Genomic DNA, 22,741 nt, shown 5'->3' on the forward strand with positions numbered 1-22,741 from the left:
TGACATTTTTAGGCTGCAAACCTCTTCTGGGGGAGCTGGGGACAGATCTATTTTTACATGTGTTCTCTGCCACCCACGAAAAACTCAAAAGGTAACCAGGCACCTGGCAGGTTTCCTGTGGGGAAAGTTGTAAGGGCCAGAGAGCTTCTGCGTGTTCTGAGTCATGGAGGTTGCTGTCATCATCAGTGATTCAGAGAGAGCAGGATGCGCCCGCCCCCCTTCGAATCATAGTTTGGTTGTATGATGGCCGTGACTTGGGGATAGTACATCCTCAAATCATAAACAACTGAACCACAGACTCAGAGACCAGAAGGTCAGGGTGGTGTGTGTATAACTCAAAGTGGTGAATTATACTGTTCAAGGATGAAATGAACCTTGTGTTAAATATCAGCTCTGCTTCTTCCTGGCTGTGTGATCACGGGCATGTGACTTAACCCCTCTGAGTTCAGCTTCCTTATCTATAAGGTGAATAATCATCAAATGATTTCTAAAGCCCTTGTAGCCCTAATTTTCTATGAGATAAGGACACAGGCAAGATAATTAGCCTCCATGTGACTTGTCTCCTCATCCATAGAATAGAGATAGAAATAGATTCGACTTCATATGTTGATTGCAAGTGATAATAAAGATGGTAAGTGTAAATTGCTTGGCACAGTCCCTGGCATAAAGTAAGTACTCAATACACGTGAGTTATTCAAGTCCTGTTCTTGGGGCCAGTCATATCAAAGTATCTTTGTTAAGGCAGTGAACAATAACAAATGTGCCTGAAAGCATTTTATGGTGAAAAACATCAGTGGGAATTTAAAATAGTGTTCTGGGTATTTGGCAGACTAGTATATTGACCAAGATTGCTTATGGAATGACACTGGCTTAACAGGAAATGGAAAGACAAGTCAAGAGAAGATATTTGGTGTTTCAGAGCCCAGATCAACTTCCATTCAGCCACTTAGGAGGTGGCCTATTATACTATTTAAAATGGAAATCTGTGTTTTTGTGACCTTCTTTATCACACTCGGCTCTGGAAAGGCTTTGTTCCTGGGGCACCATCCCACCTGGCATCACTCCCCAATTATACACAGCTGGCAGACTCCAGGGGAGGAATGTGGCAGAGAAGCGGGCACATCTTCCCATCTATGTGCGCTTCAGTTGCTGACATGCTGAGGGAAAGCGCCACACCGGATGATGTTAGAGAGGAGTTCTTGAATAATTTGGCCAGGATTTCTGCTTAAAAACGAAGGTATTATTTATTTCCTGGTCCTCTTGCAGCACTTGGAACTGGAGATTCTCTCTATAAGTTGCCCAAGGCTTGTTTGCTCTTAGTCACCCCACCAGTTCCCCGAAGACCTACAGGAACCAGCCTTCACGCCCTCAAGCTGCTTTGGAATTGAAGCCAACATCAGCTTCTTCCAGCAGGGTCCCCGGGCAGGTTGTCTCTCTTCTGTGTCATAATTAGCGCACATTGTTTCTCCCTTGGCACCCCACTGCTGCGCAGAGCTCCCCACTTTAGTCTTGCCCTTGTGTAATTGTGTTTCTTCTGAGACTCCCTAAACAGCGTCAGAAAACTATCCTGGGAAATGTGAGAAACCCTTTTCTTACCGCACCGTTCAGCCTTGAGGATTTGAGAGGTAAGACCTTTCCCTACTCACCTTGTTTTTTCCAAGACACTCAGTCATCTCAATTGGTACATTCATTATGTCCAAAGATGAGGATCAGACACTTGATTTCCTGGTGGACACGTAGCTGTTCCTCATTCCTTTGCCACCCACAACACTCCTAAATATACTGCTCACAAAGATTGGGGGATATTTTTAAATGAATATGAAGCTATAAAATATCCCCTAATTTTTGTGAGCAGTATATATTGTGAGTGATTCGTCAGGGGAGGAACCACTTGAAGATTTTATAGGGTCACCTCCTATAGTTGCACAGGCTGCATACTGACAACATGTGGGGTGGGGTGTCATTTGTAGGGACTGTAATGGGATGACTCTCCCTGGAGTACGCCAGCTCACAATTGCACAGTCAAATGCAGCAGTCAATACATGGACCAGCTGTAGCATCACTCTTGGCTTGGAGGTCCCCAAACCTTAAAGCATATATCCTGCTTAGGACATAAGGTTCAGTGTAGCATCTTTGTAATTAAATGTTAGTGAGGATCCTTGAAAGAAATGTCTTCATTGGTTTAGCTATCTTCTCCTGTTTTATTTAGCTCAGGGTTACTATCAACTGTATAACCAATCAGGTCCCCACTTTAATTGTACATCGAATTTATGGGGCACTTGTAACATGTAGAACTCCATTTTGGAGTTAACCTCATTCCCGATGTTATTTCAATCCTACAAGGATCTACTGTGTGCCAGGCTCTGTTCACTTGGAGACAAAAGAGGACAAGAAGGGAAAGTCGTGTTTCAAGTGTTGCTCTTTTTTTTTTTTTTTTGTATTTTTCTGAAGCTGGAAACGGGGAGAGACAGTCAGACAGACTCCCGCATGCGCCCGACCGGGATCCACCGGCACGCCCACCAGGGGTGATGCTCTGCCCACCAGGGGGCGATGCTCTGCCCCTCCGGGGCGTCGCTGTGTTGTGACCAGAGCCACTCTAGCGCCTGAGGCAGAGGCCACAGAGCCATCCCCAGCGCCCGGGCCATCTTTGCTCCAATGGAGCCTTAGCTGTGGGAGGGGAAGAGAGAGACAGAGAGGAAGGAGAGGGGGAGGGGTGGAGAAGCAGATGGGCGCCTCTCCTGTGTGCCCTGGCTGGGAATCGAACCCGGGACTTCTGCACTCCAGGCCGACGTTCTACCACTGAGCCAACCGGCCAGGGCTCAAGTGTTGCTCTTGTTTTGCTTTTTCTTTCTCATCTACTTCTAATCTGATTTCTTGCTATCCTGTAACCACGTAAATGATATTTGGATCAAGACAATATATAAAATAAGTAAATACTATAAACATACATGTACCTAACAACAGAGCATTAAAATATATGAAGCAAAACTGACCCAATTGAAGGGAGAAACAGACAATTCAACAATAATAATTGAAGATTTTGACAATCTACTCAATCCACTTTTATTTATTTTTATCAAGCGAGAGGCAGGAGAAACAGACTCCTGCATGTGCCCCAGTTGGAATCCACCTGGCAACCCAGGCAACAGAACTGTTTTAGAGCCTGAGGTAAGGCCATGGAGTCATCCTCAGCGACAGGGGCCAACTTGCTTATTCGAGCCATGGCTGCAGGAGGATAAGAGAGAGGGAGGGGAGGGCTGGAGAAGGAGATGCTTGTTTCTCCATTGTGCCCTGACCGGAACTCGAACCTGGGACTTCCACATGCTGGGCTGATGCTCTTCTGCTGAGTCAACCAGCCAAGGCTAATCCACTTTCAATAATGGCTAGAACTAGGCACAAGATCGACAAGAAAATAGAAGGCTTGAATTATACTATAAGTCAATTAAACCTAACATATACCTATAGAACATTCTACCCAGTTATAGCAAAATATACATGCTTCTGTAATGGATCTGAAGATTCTCCAGGATAGACCACATGCTAGGTCAGTCGTGGCCAACAGTTTTTGCCCCCAGGGCCAGATTCGAAAGAAAACATTTTTCACGGGCCGGACAAAATATTAAAATTAAAAACTGTTAAATACAAAAATGATTTGTTTAAGTAAACAAAATTTTATTATGTAATTTGTTTATGAATAAATGTAAGTAATTTAGTACAACAAATTAAAAAAACTAATGTGACGTATTGAGGCGCTTTGCATCGCCTATTATTTTTTTAATATCTGGCTCTATTCTTGTAGTAGCTATTCTTTTTTTTTTTTTTTTTTTGTATTTTTCTGAAGTTGGAAACGGGGAGGCAGTCAGACAGACTCCCACATGCGCCAGACCGGGATCCACCCGGCACGCCCACCAGGGGGCGATGCTCTGCCCATCTGGGGCGTTGCTCTGTTGCAACCAGAGCCATTCTAGCGCCTGAGGCAGAGGCCATGGAGCCATCCTCAGTGCCTGGGCCAACTTTGCTCCAATGGAGCCTTGGCTGTGGGAAGGGAAGAGAGAGACAGAGAGGAAGGAGAGGGGGAGGGGTGGAGAAGCAGATGGGTGCTTCTCCTGTGTGCCCTGGCCGGGAATCGAACCCGGGACTTCTGCACGCCGCCAGGCCGATGCTCTACCACTGAGCCGACTGGCCAGGGCCGTAGTAGCTATTCTTAACACAGCCTCCAAATGTAAATCATTCAATCTTGATCTTGTTGTACTTTTATTTAGATTCATTAAAGAAAAATTTTGTTCACAAATATAAGTTGAGCTGAAGATTACTGAAGATATCGTAGTTTATGTATAACGATTTAAGAGTACCACTTATTTCATTTCCACAGTGCATCGTGTGGAGAATATTAAAAATTTAATTGCAGGCCGCATAAACTCGTTACGCTGGCTGGATCCGGCTCGTGGGCCGTATGTTGGCCATGCCTGTGCTAGGGCATAAAAAAAACCTCAATAAATTTAAAAGGTTTAAAATAATATAAAGTATGTTTTTCCACCATAATAAAGTAAAATTAGAAATCAATAACTAAAAAATTTGGGAAATGCAAAGATATGTGGGAATTAAACCACATACGGCTAAATTACCAGTCAAAGAAGAAATCATATGGGAAATTAGAAAATACTTTGAGATGAATGAAAATAAAGACATAGCATACCAAAACATGTGATATGCAACTAAAATAAGTAAATAACCATCCCTAGCATTTCTTAATTTAATTTTGGAGAGTAAATGAGAAACGACTCAATATTTTTTTATAATTTCAGCTTCTAGACAAAAATCCACAGTGTTTGTCTATATTGTTGCTAAATTAGTATTTGTTGAATGAATGAATGAACGAATGAATGGTGTTCCAGTGGCAAGAAGTTAAACCAAGGAATCAGGAGTCCATGTTGAATTTCTACTCAGCTAATCCTTATCATCTCACTTACATTTTTGCACAAGCCGTTTAAGATCTTTTATAAATTCTCATCTTCTCTTTTTTTCCTTCCCTTTCCATTAGACCTTCTGCATTACTCTGTGGTTTAAATTTCTTAGCAGATAAAACTTTTTTCTGTCCTGCTACTAAGCCAAGGGGTTGGCAGACTACTCTGCTGGGAGCTACATCCAGCCCATTGCCTGTTTTTGTATGATCTGAGAGTTAAGAATGGTTTTTATTTTTCCAAATAGTTAAAAAAAATCAAAAGAAAAATAATATTTCATGGCACGAGAAAATAATAGGAAATTCAAATTTCAATTCCTGTAAATAAAGCTTTATTGGAACACAGCCAGGCCAATTTGTTTGGTATTGTCTTTAGCCATGTTTATGATACAATGACAAAGTAGAGTAATTATAACAGAAAGCTTGTGGCTTATTTACTATTTCTCCTTTTACATGAAAGTTTGCTGACCCTTGCTCTGAGTTTTTGTACAAGCCTACTCAAGGCTTGGCATGTCTTCCCTTTTCTCCATCACAACAAAACCTTCATCTCATTCAAAACCCTTTCTCCTCAATTCTTACCTAATTATCCCTCCAGGTCACATAATTCTCTACACCATCTCTTAGCTGTAGTTAATTTACATCAACACAGCTGTAATTAACTTGAAATTTTCATATTAAAAATGCCTTGAATATATGTTTACTTTTTTCTCTATTTCACCAAGAAGACCCCCAAGGGTGAACCTGGTCCTTTTATGTCCTATATTTCCCACCACACCCAGAGTGGTGCTCAAGATTTGTAGTCAAACATATCTGAGTTTGAAGTGTAGTTCGACTACTCATCTGAGCAAAGGATATACATTTCTTTAGTCTGTTCATATGCAGAATGGATTTGTCATGAGGATAAAGGATATGATGCATTACAGGGTATGCTCCAAGCATCAGTGGACAATTTCTTTATTAGTAATGTGAAAATATCACCTTTCTTCCCTTAATGAAACTTATAGTAATGTAGAGAAAATGAAAAAAAGTTGTAAGTGAGTAGAAATGGAACTCTATGGTTCAGTTGGAGCCCTGTAGAGATTAGGTGGAGACATTTAAGTCCTGAAATGAGATATTAGGCCAATGAGGCTTCGTTTAAAATTTAACAAACCCTTCTTGGTTTCTCATTGAGCTCAGTGCTGCATAAGACTCAGGTGGACATAAAAGATGGAAGACCTCAGCTATCCAGGAGGAAGCTTTTATCTAAACTGGGAGAATAAAGAAAAACAGACATGAGCTGTGCTCTTACTTGTCCATAATATTTCTCTTCTTTCTCAGGATGGATGATTCAGAGTCAGCAATTCACATAAAAAGGACTGCACATGGAAATTATTACTGTTATTCTGTGGGGAAATAAGTTTCTAAGTGCAGCAATCTGAAATTAATAACTTTCTCTGTGGAAACTCTCTTGACAGCATCTCAAGATGAAGCCAAAGAGTGCAGTTTTTAGAGCCTTGGATCATCTTCTCTGTCTGCTTGGCTCGCAGCAGGCATGGATCCATGAGTCAGAGATTCGGAGTTTTCCCCTTCTCTGTACGATTTGCTTGCCAACTGGGGATCTTACACAGCAGAGACTCAATTTCTCAATCCTCCAATATATCCATCCATTGAATCAACACAAATCATCCCAATTTATTTTTTAAAAGCTGTGGGGGAAACTCAGAGGGGAAAAAAAAGACCTTGTCTTTACTTTTAACACAAAACAGTTGGATTCAAGACATCTGAAAAGGAGTAGGAAAGGGGGATTGGAAACTGGAGCTCAACTTTTTTTTCTTTTGAGAGGAAATATTCCTGTAGAAATCCCAGCATTTATATTGTGATACATATTTATGTCCATATGCAGGGAGTGTATAGCTATTGAGGAAGAAAGTAGTCTAGGAAAGAAGAAGATGGGAAGGGTAGCACCTTTTCCCCAAAAGCCACAGTGCTGCAGCTGTGCATAAGGGTGGCTGCTATTGTTCCAACAGCCATATGCAGAGCACAGACATCTCCATTTTTATTCCTTCTTACATGTCAGTTTAGAAGATCTGAGCAAAGAAGTCTGGATTTCTACTTTCTATTAATGATATATTTTTAAAATTTTCAAATTAGATGTTTTTTTTTTCCCTCTTATATAACACAACAAGATAGAACATTATGTTTGGATGATTCACTGTACCTTATTACATTCAAAGCATTTTGTTTTTCTAGATTAAAAACAACTGAGGGACAGAGTAAAGACCATACCACTTCAAGACTCAGATTGGCATGTTGCTGGAAATACGGACAGACATGTAGGAGTTTGGATCCTACCAGAGAACTCAAAGTGAGGAAGATAAATAGCTAGAATTTTTATTGATTATAATTGACTCCTACATACAGAAACCTCAGGGTGGTTTCAGAACACAGCTATGTTTTGAAATATGTAGTGAACTAAACTTGAAAATTACCAGCTGCCTGACCTGTGGTGGTGCAGTGGATAAAGCGTCGACCTGGAAATGCTGAGGTCGCCGGTTCGAAACCCTGGGCTTGCCTGGTCAAGGCACATATGGGAGTTGATGCTTCCAGCTCCTCCCTCCCTTCTCTCTCTCTGTCTCTCTCTCCTCTTTCTCTCTCCTCTCTAAAATGAATAAATAAAATAAAATTTAAATGTGAATTTCTTTAAAAAAAAAAAAAAAAAAAAAAGAAAATTACCAGCTAAACCGATAATTGTACCAATGCCAACCTGAGACTACCAACGTGGAAGGACAATTGGGAAGAAATTACAAGCTTCAAAGATCAAGTTTTCTTCTGTGTTGGACATGTGGGTAGGAGCAATCCCAGATGGCTGGATGTGATAGAAACAAGACACTTCAAATGCCTACTAGACAAGCTCTTTGCCCACAAAGTTTATAATTTAACTGCATGATAATGTTTTTTTAAAATTGATTGGTGAGAGAGAGAAGAAAACATTAATTTGTTGTTCCAGTTATTTATGCATTCATTGGATAATTTTTTTTTTTTTGTATTTTTCTGAAGCTGGAAACTGGGAGAGACAGACAGACTCCCGCATATGCCCGACCGGGATCCACCCGGCACGCCCACCAGGGGGCGACGCTCTGCCCACCAGGGGGCGATGCTCTGCCCCTCTGGGGCGTCGCTCTGTTGCGACCAGAGCCACTCTAGCGCCTGGGGCAGAGGCCAAGGAGCCATCCCCAGCGCCCGGGCCATCTTTGCTCCAATGGATCCTCGCTGTGGGAGGGGAAGAGAGAGACAGAGAGAAAGGAGAGGGGGAGGGGTGGAGGAGCAGATGGGCGCTTCTCCTGTGTGCCCTGGTCAGGAATCAAACCCGGGACTTCTGCACGCCAGGCCGACGCTCCACCACTGAGCCGACCGGCCAGGGCCTCATTGGATGATTTTTAAAAAAGATTTTATTTATTGATTTTAGGGACTGAAGAGAGAGAAGGTGGAGGGGGAGAGGAGTGGGAACTATTAAGTAATAGTTGCTTTCTCGAATGTGCCTTGAATGTGCAAGCCTGGGGTTTCAAACTGGTGACTTTGGCATTCCAGGTCAATACTTTATCCACTGTGCCACCACAGGTCAGGCCATTAAATGATTCTTGTATGTGCCCTGACCAGGGATCAAACCTGCAACCTTGGCTTATCCACAAAACGTTCTAACCAACTGTGTGCTACCTGGCCAGGGCTGCATGATAACTGTTTAAAAAGCTGGCTTAGCCCTGGCCGGTTGGCTCAGCGGTAGAGTGTCGGCCTAACGTGCGGAGGACCCGGGTTCGATTCCCAGCCAGGGCACATAGGAGAAGCGCCCATTTGCTTCTCCACCCCTCCACCGCGCCTTCCTCTCTGTCTCTCTCTTCCCCTCCCGCAGCCAAGGCTCCATTGGAGCAAAGATGGCCCGGGCGCTGGGGATGGCTCTGTGGCCTCTGCCTCAGGCACTAGAGTGGCTCTGGTCGCAACATGGCGACGCCCCGGAGGGGCAGAGCATCGCCCCCTGGTGGGCAGAGCATCGCCCCATGGTGGGCATGCCGGGTGGATCCCGGTCGGGCACATGCGGGAGTCTGACTGTCTCTCCCTGTTTCCAGCTTCAGAAAAATGCAAAAAAAAAAAAAAAAGCTGGCTTAATAGGTTTACATTCTGGCTTTACCCCTTACTAGCTATGTGTTATTATGTCAAATATTTAATCTCTTTTGGCATAATTTCCTCATCTGTGAAACAGTGATAATTATTTCCTATATGGCAGGTGCCAGCCTCCTTTTAGCTCTTCCACAAGGCAAGTTCTCATCACCTTTGCAGGTATTCCTGCTACCTTGAAAGTTAGCATGGCTCACTCTTTGAAGTCCTGCCTTTTCATGGCTGCTTCTTAGAGAGCTTTGGGTTAGAAAAGAGCCATGGTGTCTATACCCAGGGAGGAGACTGTTAAAACACTTAAAGGAGCCTGACCTGTGGTGACGCAGTGGGATAAAGCGTCGACCTGGAACACTGAGGTTGCCGGTTTGAAACCTTGGGCTTGCCTGGTCAAGGCACATATGGGAGTTGATGCTTCCTGCTCCTCCCCTTCTCTCTCTCTCTCTCCCCTCTCTCTAAAAATTAATAAATAAAATATAAAAAAAATTAAAAAAAAAACACTTAAAGGACTGTACAAATGAGGATACTATTATCATCACCCGCCCTAAATAGGCTTTGAGATAAAAGTTTCCGAGGATTTAGGATCAGCAAAACCTTTTCTATAAAGGGTCCAATAGCAAGTAATTTCGGGTTTGTAGGTCATACTAAACAAATGGGAACGGCTGTGTTCTGATAAACCTTAATTTATGGACACTGAAATTTGAATTTCATATATCATACTTCCCACCGTCCCTGGGCTGGATTTTGCCTGTTCCCTGGAGTTGACTGACCCCTGATCTAGAAGGATGCAGCAGATAGATACCAGGGATCAGGTCGCTGCTGTATAAGACTGTCAACCTCCCTGAGGGTCCAGGGCCTCTGTCTTATGGGGCTGTGGCCCCTGAGTGTGACAGCGGCTAGTGAGAACACGTAGGGGCAGCTCAGTGCTGGGTCCGAAGTGCTCATCACCAGCATCGCCATCTCGGTGGTGGCCTGTGAGCAATTCGTTTTCAGCGAACTCGAATCCGACGCTTCAGCCTGGGGAGCGCGAGAGAGGAGGCGGACCCCACCCGGACCGCGGCCCCGCAGGCGAGGGCGGCCGGGAGCCCGGAGCGGGGAGCCGAGGCCGGGCCGGGCCCGGCTGCGCGAGTCGGGGGCGGGGCGGCGTCGCGGCGTCGCCGTCGTCCCCGCCTCCTCCCCAGGGGCCGTGTCGGAGCCTCAGCGGCGGCGGCGCTCACAGCCCGAGGAGAGCGGCTTGCCTAGAAGCGGCGGCGGCCATCGGTACCCACCCGAGGCGCGACCCCTCGGCCTCCCAGCGCTGCCCGGCCGCGGCGCTCGCACCCCTCCAGCTCGCCCGTTCCCCCGTCCGCCCTCATCCCTCCGGCCGGCTGCGCCATGGCGTTGGCGTTGGCGGCTCTGACTGCGGTGGAGCCGGCTTGCGGCAGCCGGTACCAGCAGGTGAGCAACGCCGAGTGCCGCCCCTGGCCCGAGACCCCGGCCCTGCCCTCCCCACCGGCCGCTTCAGGCCTCTCCAGGCCGGCCTGTGGTCAACTTGACGCCGCAGCTTGGCAGGCCGCGCTGGGCCTGGGCGGGCCGGGCGGGCCCCGGGCCGGGATTCGAGGCGGCCCCGGGCCGGGCCCGTCTGTCCGCGACCTCAGGCGGGAGTCGCGCGGTGGGAAAACCTCTGCCCCGCCGCCTTGCCTGCATTTCCCTCGGCGGGCGGGTCCCCGCGTCAGAACCCGCGGCGGTCCGGGGCCATCGACCTGGGGACATTTCCACCTTTGGTTTGATGTCACTGGGAAGGAAAAAAAAGCAAAAAAAAAAAAAAAAAGCATGAAGTGGAAAAGGAAACTACGCGGAGAGAAAAGATTAAAATCGCTGCTGTTGCCGCAGACAGCTCCCTGCAGCGAGATGCGATTACTCAGGGTTTCAGAGCCGCGCCTGTGTCGGAACCCATCCCCCTCGCCCCCGTTTTAAGAGCAAAATAAAAAATGGGGCGAGAGGCAAGCCCGCATTTTGCAGTAAATTTGGAAGAGGCGGTGTTTAACTTTGATGATGTCCCAAGATGTCGAGCTGCGTCGAAGGCTGCAGGGCGTGTGCCTGGGTGTGTGTTTTAATAGCTTGGAAATGAAGTTCAACGGGGTTTAATAGCATAGCTGGGGAGGAAATGTACGGGGGATGATTGGATTATTATCTAGGGTATGATTTATAAATTGAGGCCCTAGGGGGAGAGAGCTGCTTGTTTCTCTCGCCGCTCTCTGTAGCCGATTTTCCCTCGGAAATTCAGAGACCTTCCGCCGGGGTTTTTAGAGGTATTTAGTCCAGCCCGTCGTGACTGTGGGAATTGAGCCAGGTAGTAACTGATGTTGAGACTGCAGATAACTACTTGCAGTTTTGTCGTCTTTCAAACGCTTTCCGGTTTAATTTGCATAAAATGTCCATCACACTTCTGTGAAACGAAATGTTCTATCTATATTTTAGAAATAAGGGAAAGCAATACGATGAATACGTTCGAATTAACCCTGGTGTGGCCAGTTACTGGTTTGTTTTGCTGTCATCAGCTTGTGTTGCAATTTCCTCTTTCCTCCAGCCGATCTCCTGAAATGACTGGTTACGAATTTAGCTTCTTGGTTTCATAAACACGCCCAAATTGTGGCAAAACAGTATAGTTCTTAGAGCTCTCACAGCCTGGGGTCTGGCACATGCTTCTTTGTATGACCTTGGGCAAGGCTCTGGGTTCCTTTCTGCTTTAATAAAATATGAATGGCAGGTGTCACTTAACTGTCACCAAGGTGTTTGCAAATCACCTGTACCTCATAGTGTGATTTAATTCATTCTTTTCATCTTGCCTTAAATAAGGCAAACAAGCAAAATGCTGGCTTTTTTTCGTACTGCCATCTTCTTGAGCTATTAGGTAGTGCTCACATACTGCTAGAATACAAAAAAATGGTGGAGTATCAAAATTATGCATTCTTTGTTGTAGTATTTAATAGTTTTAAATACACAGAATTGAGGTATGACAGGGAGAGCCCATCATTATTTTGAAGAAATAAACTTTAAAAGAGAGTGCAGAAGAGAAATAATCTTCCTAGATAAATTGGAAAATATGAAAGCCAAAAAACCCATAAAAATCCCCGCAACAAAAACCTGTCATCTGTAGATAACAATAGATTAGCGTTTTGATGTGTATCTCTGGATTTACAACTATGTAAATATACATATACACAGGTATAGATCAGTGTATATGTGTGCAGATAAGGAAAGCTAATATTGATTTACTGTGCGCCAACCACGGTACTAAGTGCTTTACACCCATTATTTCACTTAATCCCCACAAAACCCCTATGAAGCAGTGTTTAATAATGTATACATGACAGTGAAGACTCCAAGAGGCTCAGTAACTTGCTCAAGGTCACAGCTTCTAAGTAGTGATTACAAGGATAAATACACACTCACCTACTTAAAACACAGGCTCCTGGTCCAGATATAGGCATGTGCATTAACAGATACATATGCCCCATACAAACAGGCACATCTTTGTACACACTGGTGCAATTCCATAAACCCCTGATTATACTTTATTTAAAAATTATTTTATTTTATTTTTTTAGAGAGGAAGGGAGAGAGAGAGAGAGAGAGAGAGAGAGAAACATCAATTTGTTGTTCCACTTATTTATGCATTCATTGATTGATTCTTGTATGTGCCCTGATAAGGGATCAAACCCAGAACCTTGGCTTATCAGATGATACTCAAACCCCTTGGACTACTCGGTGAGGGCACCCCTGATTATACTTTATATATACTTTGTATATATGTGCACATGTGTATGTTTATATGTGTACCTGCATGTGCCTGTATGTATCATGTTCACAGGCATGTGCATTCACAAATTTGCATGTATATTCATGCACATGTATGTACAGAGGCACACGATATAGCTGTATAATAAAATGGATTTACATTTTTATTTCTGTATAGCATGTAATTGTTTGGCTGTACTGTAATTTAACCAATTGCCCACTGTTGGTTACTAAGGATGTTTAAAATTTTTCATTCACTGAAGTTTCTTTTACGTACATCTTCATCTACTTCCTTAATGTAAATTTCTAGATGTGGAAATGCTTGGTCAGAGAATATACATATTTAAAAGGCTTTTGAATTATAGAATGTTGGTGAATTATCCAGGCAACTTGATAGGAACATGGTACTCTTTGGTTGTTAAAAAAGGCCATTCTGACTTTTATTGGATCTGTTTAGTCAAATTGAGCTTGTCTTTTATTGAAGTAAATGCAAAGAGAACTGTATGATTCATTCATAACTGCAAACACAGTTTTGCCCTTAAAGGTCTTTTTATTGGTTGTATGTACACAACTTGAATTTAGCCTCGTGACAGACTACACAGAAGGGCGGGGCTCATAGCTTCCTTGCAGCTTTATTTACCCGCCTTTTTGTGTTTTGAAACTAAGATTGTGTGTCCATACATTCTGAAGCAATGTTGGAGAAAAGTCTACTTAGGCCCGTTGTTAAGTGGCCTGTTAAGATACCTGTTAAGTGTTGCATTTATTCCTGTTCATCCATTCCATGCTCTCTGTCTTACTGGAGTAGATTTTTGCCTATATCATTAATTTTGCCAAATACTTTCTGAACTGGTTTGAGATATTTGGATTTGAATCCTGTATAAGCTGGCAATTATGACATTGCCATATAGGTTTAAAAATAGACTGCAGAATGTTTAGTTTTAGACTTGACTCATTGCCTGCAAAAGAAGGTGCCCGCTTGTGGGCATCACTAATATATTTTGTATTGTAGTTTGATGACTGTGGAGCAGCTTTGGAAATGTCTTTTTGGATAAGGTCTCTCAGGATTGTGGAGGAAGGGAAAGAATTTCACCTCTGGTAGGTTAAAACCATAATTTATGTTCAGATAAAGATAGGATCTTGGAGGAAAGACCAAAGAATGCCCATGTGGTTTAATTTTTTTAGTTTCAAAAATTATTATATATCATGAAATGCCCCTTAGAATTTTATATCAAGTTTTAAAGGTTATTTTGGTGTATTTGTGACCTATATGGCCAATGAGCAAAGAAAACTTTTATAAAAATGTTGAGAACTATATAGAATTTTTTTTTTTTGTATTTTTCTGAAGCTGGAAACGGGGAGAGACAGTCAGACAGACTCCCGCATGTGTCCGACCAGGATCCACCCGGCACGCCCACCAGGGGCGATGCTCTGTCCACCAGGGGGCGATGCTCTGCCCCTCCCGGGCGTCGCTCTGGCGCCTGGGGCAGAGGCCAAGCAGCCATCCCCAGCGCCTGGGCCATCTTTGCTCCAATGGAGCCTTGGCTGCGGGAGGGGAAGAGAGAGAGAGAGAGGCCAGGCCGACGCTCTATCGCTGAGCCAACCGGCCAGGGCCTATATAGAATTATTAAAAAATTTTTAAGTTGTAGCAAATGTATGTATATAAAATTTACCATTTTAACCATTTTAAAGTGTATATTCTGTTTAGTGGCATTAAAAATATTCACATTGGTGGCATTGGTGGGCAGCTATCACTGCCGTCCATTTCCAGAACTTTATCATCTTCCCCAACTGAAACTTCATACCCATTAAATACTAACTTCCCATTTCCTTCTCCAGCTCCTTACAACCATCATTCTACTTTCTGTTTATGAGTAATCAAATCATAGGACTTATACGAGTCCTTTTGTGACTGGCTTATTTCATTTAGCATAATGTCCTCAAGGTTGATCCATATTGTAGCATGTCAGAATTTTCTTTCGTGTCTTTTTAAAATTTATTAATTTTAGAAAGAAAGGAAGGGGGAGAGAGACAGATAGAGGTAGGAACATCGATCTGTTCCTGTATGTGTACTGACCAGGAATCGAACCAGCAAGTTGTGTTCTTTGAGACCAAGCTTTAACCAACTGAGCTATCTGGCCAGGGCTCCTTCTGTTTTAAGGCTGAATAATGTTAAATTGTATGTATGTCATATTTTATTTATTCTTCAGAGGATAGACATGTGGGGTGCTTTTACCTTTTGATCATTGTAAATAATGCTCTGCTTTAAATTCTTTTGGATATATGCTCAGAAGTGGAATTGGTTGTTTATATGTTAATGCTGTTTAAAATTTTCTTTTTTTAAGTGAAAGCAGGGGAGATAGACAAACTCCCACATGGGCCCTAACCGGGATCCACCCAGCAACTCTGTCTGGGGCTGAGGCTCAGGCTCAAATCACCCAGCTCAGTGTCTGAGGCCAAAGCTCAGACCAGCCAAGCTATCCTCAGCGCCTGAGGTTGACAGACCAACAGAGCCACTGGCTGGGAGAGGGCAAGAGAGAGGGGATGAGGGAAGAGAAGCAGACGGTTGCTTCTCATGTGTGTCCTGACCTGAACCAGGGATGTCCTCATGCCAGGCTGATGGTCTGTCAACTGAGTCAGCTGGCCAGGGCCAATTTTTAATTTTTGAGGAACAACCATACTGTTTTCTATAGTAATGCACTATTTTTTTTATTCCCACCAACAGTGCCAAAGGGCTTCATGTTTTTCGCATACTCATCATTACTCGTTACTTTCTGTTTTCCTTTCTGATAAAGTCTTCCTAATGGGTGTGAATTGTTACCTTATTATGGTTTTGATTTGTATTTCCCCAGTGATTAGTGATATTGAGTGTCTTTTTAATGTGCTTGTTGGCCATTTGTGTATCTTCTTTGGAGAAATGTGTATTTAACTCTTCTGCCCATTTTTGAATTGGGTGGTTTGCTTTTTTGTTATTGAGTTGTAGTAATTTCCCAACATTTATTTGCATTTTCAACTTTATGAAAATTTCAAATATATACAAAAGTATAGTATAATAAACCTTATGCATCCATCACTTATGTTCAGCAGTTATCAACAAATGACTAAGCTTGTTTCATTTATACTTTCCACCATTTTGAAGCAAATCCTAGAAATGATAACATTTGAGCTATAAATATTTCTGTGTGTAACTATAAAAGTAATGGTATGATGTTTTAAGCAGATATTGTCACCTGAGAAATATACCACGAGAAGACTGTTAAAGTCTGTTACGAATAGAGAAACAGGATTTGTGGGCGGCAGGAGCTGCGAATCTAACGATCCTTTTGTATTTCTCTCACTCTTGATAAGCTGTGTATGCTTTGTGTTGATTTTGTAGCAATGATGGATTGCTTGATCTGTTCTTATTTTCTTGTCTGGTCCTATTAGTTGACTGCTTGTTAGGAGAGATTTAATTGGTTTAATCATTCTATCTCTGCACTGGAAACAGCAAACTCCCTGGTTTGGGTAGAAATCAAGGCCCAGTTGAGGTACTCTAGGAAATCCTGGCATCTGATGCCACCCACTAGTTTGCCTGTAATAACTTTATCGTAGACACCAATTATATTACATTACTTTACATTAAATTATATTATAAAATCCTACCACGATAGTGATTTTTTATTAATTTTAATAATTTATTAATAAAACAGGATAGCTTGAAGAGATTCAAGTGACACCCTCTGATTTATTTGTTCTTAGGGCTTTAAAATAATTACTTTGGTTTCTTTTTTTTTTTTGTATTTTTCTGAAGTTGAAAACGGGGAGGCAGTCAGACAGACTTCCGCATGCGCCTGACCAGGATCCGCCCGGCATGTCCACCAGGGGGCGATGCTCTGGGGTGTTGCTCTGCCGCAACCAGAGCCATTCTAGGGCCTGAGGCAGAGGCCACAGAGCCATCCTCAGCGCCCGGGCCAACTTTGCTCCAGTGGAGCCCTGGCTGCAGGAGGGGAAGAGAGAGACAGAGAGGAAGGAGAGGGGGAGGGGTGGAGAAGCAGATGGGCACTTATCCTGTGTGCCCTGGCCGGGAATCAAACCCAGGACTCCCGCATGCCAGGCCGATGCTCTACCACTGAGCCAACCGGCCAGGGCCTACTTTGGTTTCTTAATGACTTATTCTTATGTTATCTTGGAACAAGTACAGTGTTTAGTGGAGCTGTATTTTTGTAGTAATAGTGGATGATGTTCCTTTAGATAAAGCAGCTTTTAACACTTTAATTAGAGATTAATGCTGTAAATCCGCTTGATAGTCTTATCTTTATTCTCAAGTCATTTTTACCAATATGCTAGGCAATTGGTAAATATATATCAAATTTATATTCTCCAGTTGTAATTTCTTTTTACATACTCCAGCTATATAATTGCTTCCAGTGGCTGTCTAGATAGAAGTACAGTATGATTATTGCTTTAACCAAGTGAGTGTTACCAGACATCACTTAGCACGTCCTGCTGTTATAATTAGGCTGACTTGTTTTTTCTGAATAACACAATTTATATTAAAAGTTTCTAAAACTAGCTCTAAATACAGATCAAATTTAAGAATGTTTCTAGGCCCTGGCTGGTTACCTCAGTCAGTGAAAGTCCTTTAAAGGACAAGGTTGCAGGTTCGATCCCTGATCAGGGCACAAATGGGAAGCAACTAATGAATGCACGACGGAATGGACCAACAAATGAGTGTTTCCCATCCCCCTCCTCCTCTCTCCTTTCCTCTCTCTATCTCTCTAAAAAAAATAGTAAAAAATTAAGCCCTGACTGAATAGCTTGGTTGGTTTGGAGCGTCATCCAGAAGTGCACAGGTTGCTGGTTCGATCCCAGAATAGGGCACATACAGGAACAGCTTGATGTTCCTGCCTCTCCCTGCCTCTCCCTCTCTTTGTAAAAAAAAAAAAAAATATATATATATATATATAGATAGATAGATAGATATAGATATAGATATAATTTCTAATGGAATATTTCCTTACTGATTAAAGAAGTTTCACCAGTATATTTATGTCTACCACCCCCAAGCAATTTAGTACAATCTTTGATAGTTTTCCTTCTAAGTTCATGTATTTCAGTAATACTAGTTTTTAGTTGATTAGAGGCTTGAATTGATACGGAGATCTTTCTGGTGATAGGATAGTTTATTAATAGAAAAACAGGGTTTAGGGGGTGGGTTCTGTTTAATAACAATTTCATTTTCATCAGTCAGCACTTAAAGCTGGCATTTAAAATTAAAAATTTCTTGTTGTACACAGATACATTCTTCATAGACTAGAGTCAAACAGTAACTTTGTAAAGGAAAACTTGATTTCCCTTACCTCAAGTTTGGTATGAATTCTTTGGGCTTTTTTTCTTTGCTTCAAAAATATTTTTTTAATTTTAATTTTTAAAAAGAAACTTACTTTTTGGCCCTGGCCGGTTGGCTCAGTGGTAGAGCGTCGGCCTGGCGTGCAGAAGTCCTGGGTTCGATTCCAGGCCAGGGCACACAGGAGAGGCGCCCATCTGCTTCTCCACCCCTCCCCCTCTCCTTCCTCTCTGTCTCTCTCTTCCCCTCCCGCAGCCGAGGCTCCATTGGAGCAAAGATGGCCTGAGCTGGGGATGGCTCCTTGGCCTCTGCCCCAGGCGCTAGAGTGGCTCTGGTGGCAACAGAGCGACCCCTGGAGGGGCTGAGCATTCGCCCCCTGGTGGGCGTGCCGGATGGATCCCGGTCGGGCACATGCGGGAGTCTGTCTGACTGTCTCTCCCCGCTTCCAGCTTCAGAAAAAAAAAAAGAAACTACTTTTTGTAATGTTTTTAGAATTTTAGAAGCATTGAGAAGGTAGTAAAGTTTTGATATATTGCCGACCAAGTTTCCCCTATTAACATTTCATGTTTGTATGGTATATTTATGACAATTAATGAGCCAGTATTGATACATTAGTGTTAACTAAAGTGCATACTTTATTTAGATTTTCAGTTTTTATCTAACCTCCTGTTTCTGGTCGAGGATCCCATACAGGTTACCACATTAGGTTTAGTCATCATCTCTTTTTAGGCTCCTCTTGGCTGTGCTAGTTTCTCAAATTTTCCTTGTTTTTGGTGACTGACAGTTTACAGGAGTATTGGCCATGTCCTTGTAGAATGTCCCTCAATAGGGAATTATCTGATGCTTTTCTCATGATCAGACTGGGGTTGTGGGTTTTTGGATAAGAAGACCGTAGAAATAAATTGCTGTTTTCATTACACCATATCAAGAATGCATACCGTCAGTGTGTCTTATCACTGTTGATGCTGACCTAGATCACCTGATTAAAAAAGTAGTGTTTGTCAGGTTTCTCTACTGTAAAATGATTGTCCCCACACTTTTTCATACTGGACTCTTTGAAAGGAACTCACTGTACACAATCCACACACTTTTTAGTCAATGATATCAGTATGGACTCATTTATTTTATTCTTTGGATTACAATCCAATACTATATTTTGTTGCTCAAATTGTTCCAGCTTTGGTCATTGGCAACTCTTTTAATTGGCACATCTGTCCTTTTGAAATAGCTCCATTGTGTGTGTGTGTTTTTTTTAAAGCACTTCCTTACTTTTTGGCACCAGGTTCATTGTGTATATTTCCTGCGCCTCCCAGAATCAGCCATTTCTCCAAGGAGCCTTGGTTCCTTTTATTATAGAATGATATTAGAAACCAAGGTCTAACCTCATTGCTACCAGGATGTCATTGCTTCTAGGCATTCTAAAGCTGACAGAGTAAAGAAATATGTGTGTATATATGTATCTCTAAAATTTTTCTGTATATAACCATCTATATTAAACTTACCAACTTTAATCTATTACTACATGGATCACTCTAGCCTCCTTCCTTCGCTTATCTGTAAACTCCCACTCCAGCAGTGAGAAATCTGGCTCCTACCACCTAGTACCCACTTACCTAATTTTTCAGTTCTAAAGCACATGTGTAGCGGTGTCAGATTGTTAACCCCACACCTCTGTGGGAAACAAGGGACTGGGTATATGTACAGTTTCTTTTGCTTTTAGCCATACAGACTTTACTCATTTCCAAAGTTACTTAGGTATTTAGGTCAGCACCTTTTCCCCCACCCTCTTCAGTGGAGTCGTTTCATACATTTATAATACAGTTAGATTGTTTTGTCACATTCAACCTACCAAACTGGAAACAACCCAACAACCTAAATTTTTTAATTTTGCATCTGTTAAAGTTCACTCTTTGTGCTGTAAATATCTATATGTTTTGACAAATGCATAGTGTCATTGTTTTCTGTTTGCGTTTTATTTATTTATTTATTTTACAGAGACAGAGAGAGGTACAGACAAAAATGGAGAGAGATGAGAAGCATCAATCATAATTTTTCATCGCGACACCTTAGTTGTTCATTGATTGCTTTCTCATATGTACCTTTACTGTGGGCCTTCAGCAGACCGAGTAACCCCTTGCTCAAGCCAGCGACCTTGGGTCCAAGCTGGTGAGCTTTTGCTCAAACCAGATGAGCCCATGCTCAAGCTGGTGACCTCGGGGTATCGAACCTGGGTCCTCCGCATCCCAGTCCGACGCTCTATCCACTGCGCCACCGCTTGGTCAGGCACATTTTATTTATTTTTATTTTTTCATTTTTTCCAAATAAGAGGAGGAGGGATAGAGAAAACAGACTCCTGCATGCACCCCTATTGGGACCCACTCTGCAATGCCCATCAGGGGTTGATGCTCTGCCCATCTGGGGCCACTGCTTCTTGCTCAGCAACTAAGCTATTTTTAGTGCCTGAGGTGGAGGCTCCAGGGAACCATCCTCAGTGCCCAGGGCTGATGTGCTCAAACCAATCTAGCCATAGCTGTAGGAGGGGAAGAGAGAGCAAGAGAGAAAAGGGGGAAGGGGAAGGGTGGAGAAGCAGATGGTCACTTCTGTGTACCAGAATCAAACCCAGAACATCCATATGCCAGGCCAATGCTCTACCACTGAGCTAACTGGCCAGGGCTTCTTTTTGCATTTTAAACATATATATATATATATTTTTAGAGACAGAGAGTCAGAAAGAGGGATAGATAAGGATATACAGACAGGAACAGAGAGAGATGAGAAGCATCAGTCATTAGTTTTTCGTTGCACATTGCGACACCTTAGTTGTTCATTGATTGCTTTCTCGTATGTGCCTTGACCGCGGGCCTTCAGCAGACTGAGTAACCCCTTGCTGGAGCCAGCGACCTTGGGTTCAAACTGGTGGGCTTTTTGCTCTAACCAGATGAGCCCCCGCTCAAGCTGGCGACCTCAGGGTCTCGAACCTGGTTCCTCTGCATCCCAGTCTGACGCTCCATCCACTGTGCCACTGCCTGGTCAGGCTCTTCTTTTTTTTAAATAGCACCCAGTCCTTGTTTTATGGTTCTAATTTTTTTCTCTTGTTTCTCTGAGAGTATAGAAAGTTGTTTCTCTTTCTTTTTTAAGTTTTCATCTTCAGCGTAATTGTTTCCTCTGCATTGCATTTACTGTCTGCTTTGGCCTTTATGACTTTTTATGTTAGAAGCTTTCTTTTGGTGCACAGTGCCCTTTGCCTGCTTGGTTTTGGTGCACGGTGCCCTTTGCCTGCTTGGTTTCGGTGCATGGTGGGTGCCCTTTGCCTGCTTGGTTAGGAGTGCACGGTGTCCTTCGCCTGCCTGGTTTTGGTGCCCGGTACCTTTTGCCTGCTTGGTTGGGAGTGCATGATCTGCTTGGTTGGGAAGCTACTCAGGATGCTTAATGGAGTATCTCACTGAGGCTCGTATGGAGTGTGACTTGATTAGGCTTTTTCTTTGAGTGACACTGTCTTTAGGTCTTTACTCGGGCTGGTCAGTTTCCCCAGAGAACAAGCCTGGTTGCCAGTATTCTGGGAGCCGAATGGGAGAAGCAGGCTGGGAAATCTCAACATTTAGTATATAAATCTCTGTTTCTTTTTCCTGATATTCTATCCTTCTCCTAAAACTGTTCTCTAGCCTGTCCAGCCCAGAAATCTGCTTTACCCTCTCCAGAGAATAAACCTCTAGTCTTCTAATGGGGATTCTGGTAGCCGTATGTATCTCAACGTTTCTTTCTGCTTTTGAGTCTCACTTTCACTCCTGCTTCCAGTCCGTGGTGCCACCACGTACTGAGTGTCTGCAAGACAGGTTGTTTTTCTGCTTTGAGTCGGGGTTTCATTTTCTTGGGTCTCCTGTGTTTGTTACCAGCTGTTATCCTGCTTCTAACTTTCAGGATTTTATTGCTGCTTCCTCTTCTTCCTATTGTCTTTATAGTCTGTTGCCTTAAAATTAACAAAACTTTACTAACATTTACATTTAAGAGCATTTTGGAAAGGATAAGAGGCAAATGTATTTAATCTTTAACTGGAACATTATAAATGTAATTATTTTTGATTATCCTTTTTTGTTTAATTACAGACTTAATGAGGTCAAAAGCACCAGTTATGTATACTGTTGTGTCCTCAGACCCCATGCCAGTTACGGCCTGACATGATCATTGAGTGGTACGAAATTAATCTAACAGTTAAACACTTGCATAATGGAACATGCTGTGATGATGGGGTAGCAGGAGCGATATGAAATGTCTAATCACTCTTGGCTTTCCTTTCTTGCAGGAGAAGGGGACCTCATGACTAGGCCTAAATTAAGGCAGGCTCACTTGAGTAGAATACCTTGTTCCACCATAATTTCTGCCCTGGCAATGCTCTACACCAGGTGGTGTTGTTGTCATCCTCATCGTCATAGTTGTAGTTGTCATCATCATTGTAAGCAAGCATAGCTTTGGAACTTCTCAGCCCGACAGTGAGCTCTGGTAGCGGATGGGCTAGCAAAGCCAAGCAGGCTGCATGC

At 43.1% G+C, this 22,741-nt stretch overlaps 1 protein-coding gene and 1 non-coding gene across 3 annotated transcripts in view; both read left to right on the forward strand.

Moving 5' to 3' along the window:
* The window catches only part of NDFIP1 (Nedd4 family interacting protein 1), a 126,502-nt gene that overhangs the window by 62,835 nt on the left and 40,926 nt on the right, over positions 1 to 22,741 (forward strand). Inside the window, exon 1 of one of the 2 annotated variants that reach the window (XM_066272819.1) lies at positions 10,258 to 10,540. The exons of the other annotated variant lie outside the window; for it this stretch is intronic. Within the exon in view, the coding sequence (XP_066128916.1) occupies positions 10,478 to 10,540 (63 nt within the window). The 5' untranslated portion in view covers positions 10,258 to 10,477. Of the gene's footprint in view, positions 1 to 10,257; positions 10,541 to 22,741 lie in introns of those variants that run through there. 2 annotated transcript variants of the gene reach the window in all.
* TRNAV-AAC (transfer RNA valine (anticodon AAC)) lies at positions 8,695 to 8,770 on the forward strand. Its single transcript has one exon. It is a non-coding gene; the product is annotated as a tRNA-Val (tRNA).

Source organism: Saccopteryx bilineata, chromosome 4, assembly GCF_036850765.1.
Source record: "Saccopteryx bilineata isolate mSacBil1 chromosome 4, mSacBil1_pri_phased_curated, whole genome shotgun sequence".
NCBI lineage: Eukaryota > Metazoa > Chordata > Mammalia > Chiroptera > Emballonuridae > Saccopteryx > Saccopteryx bilineata.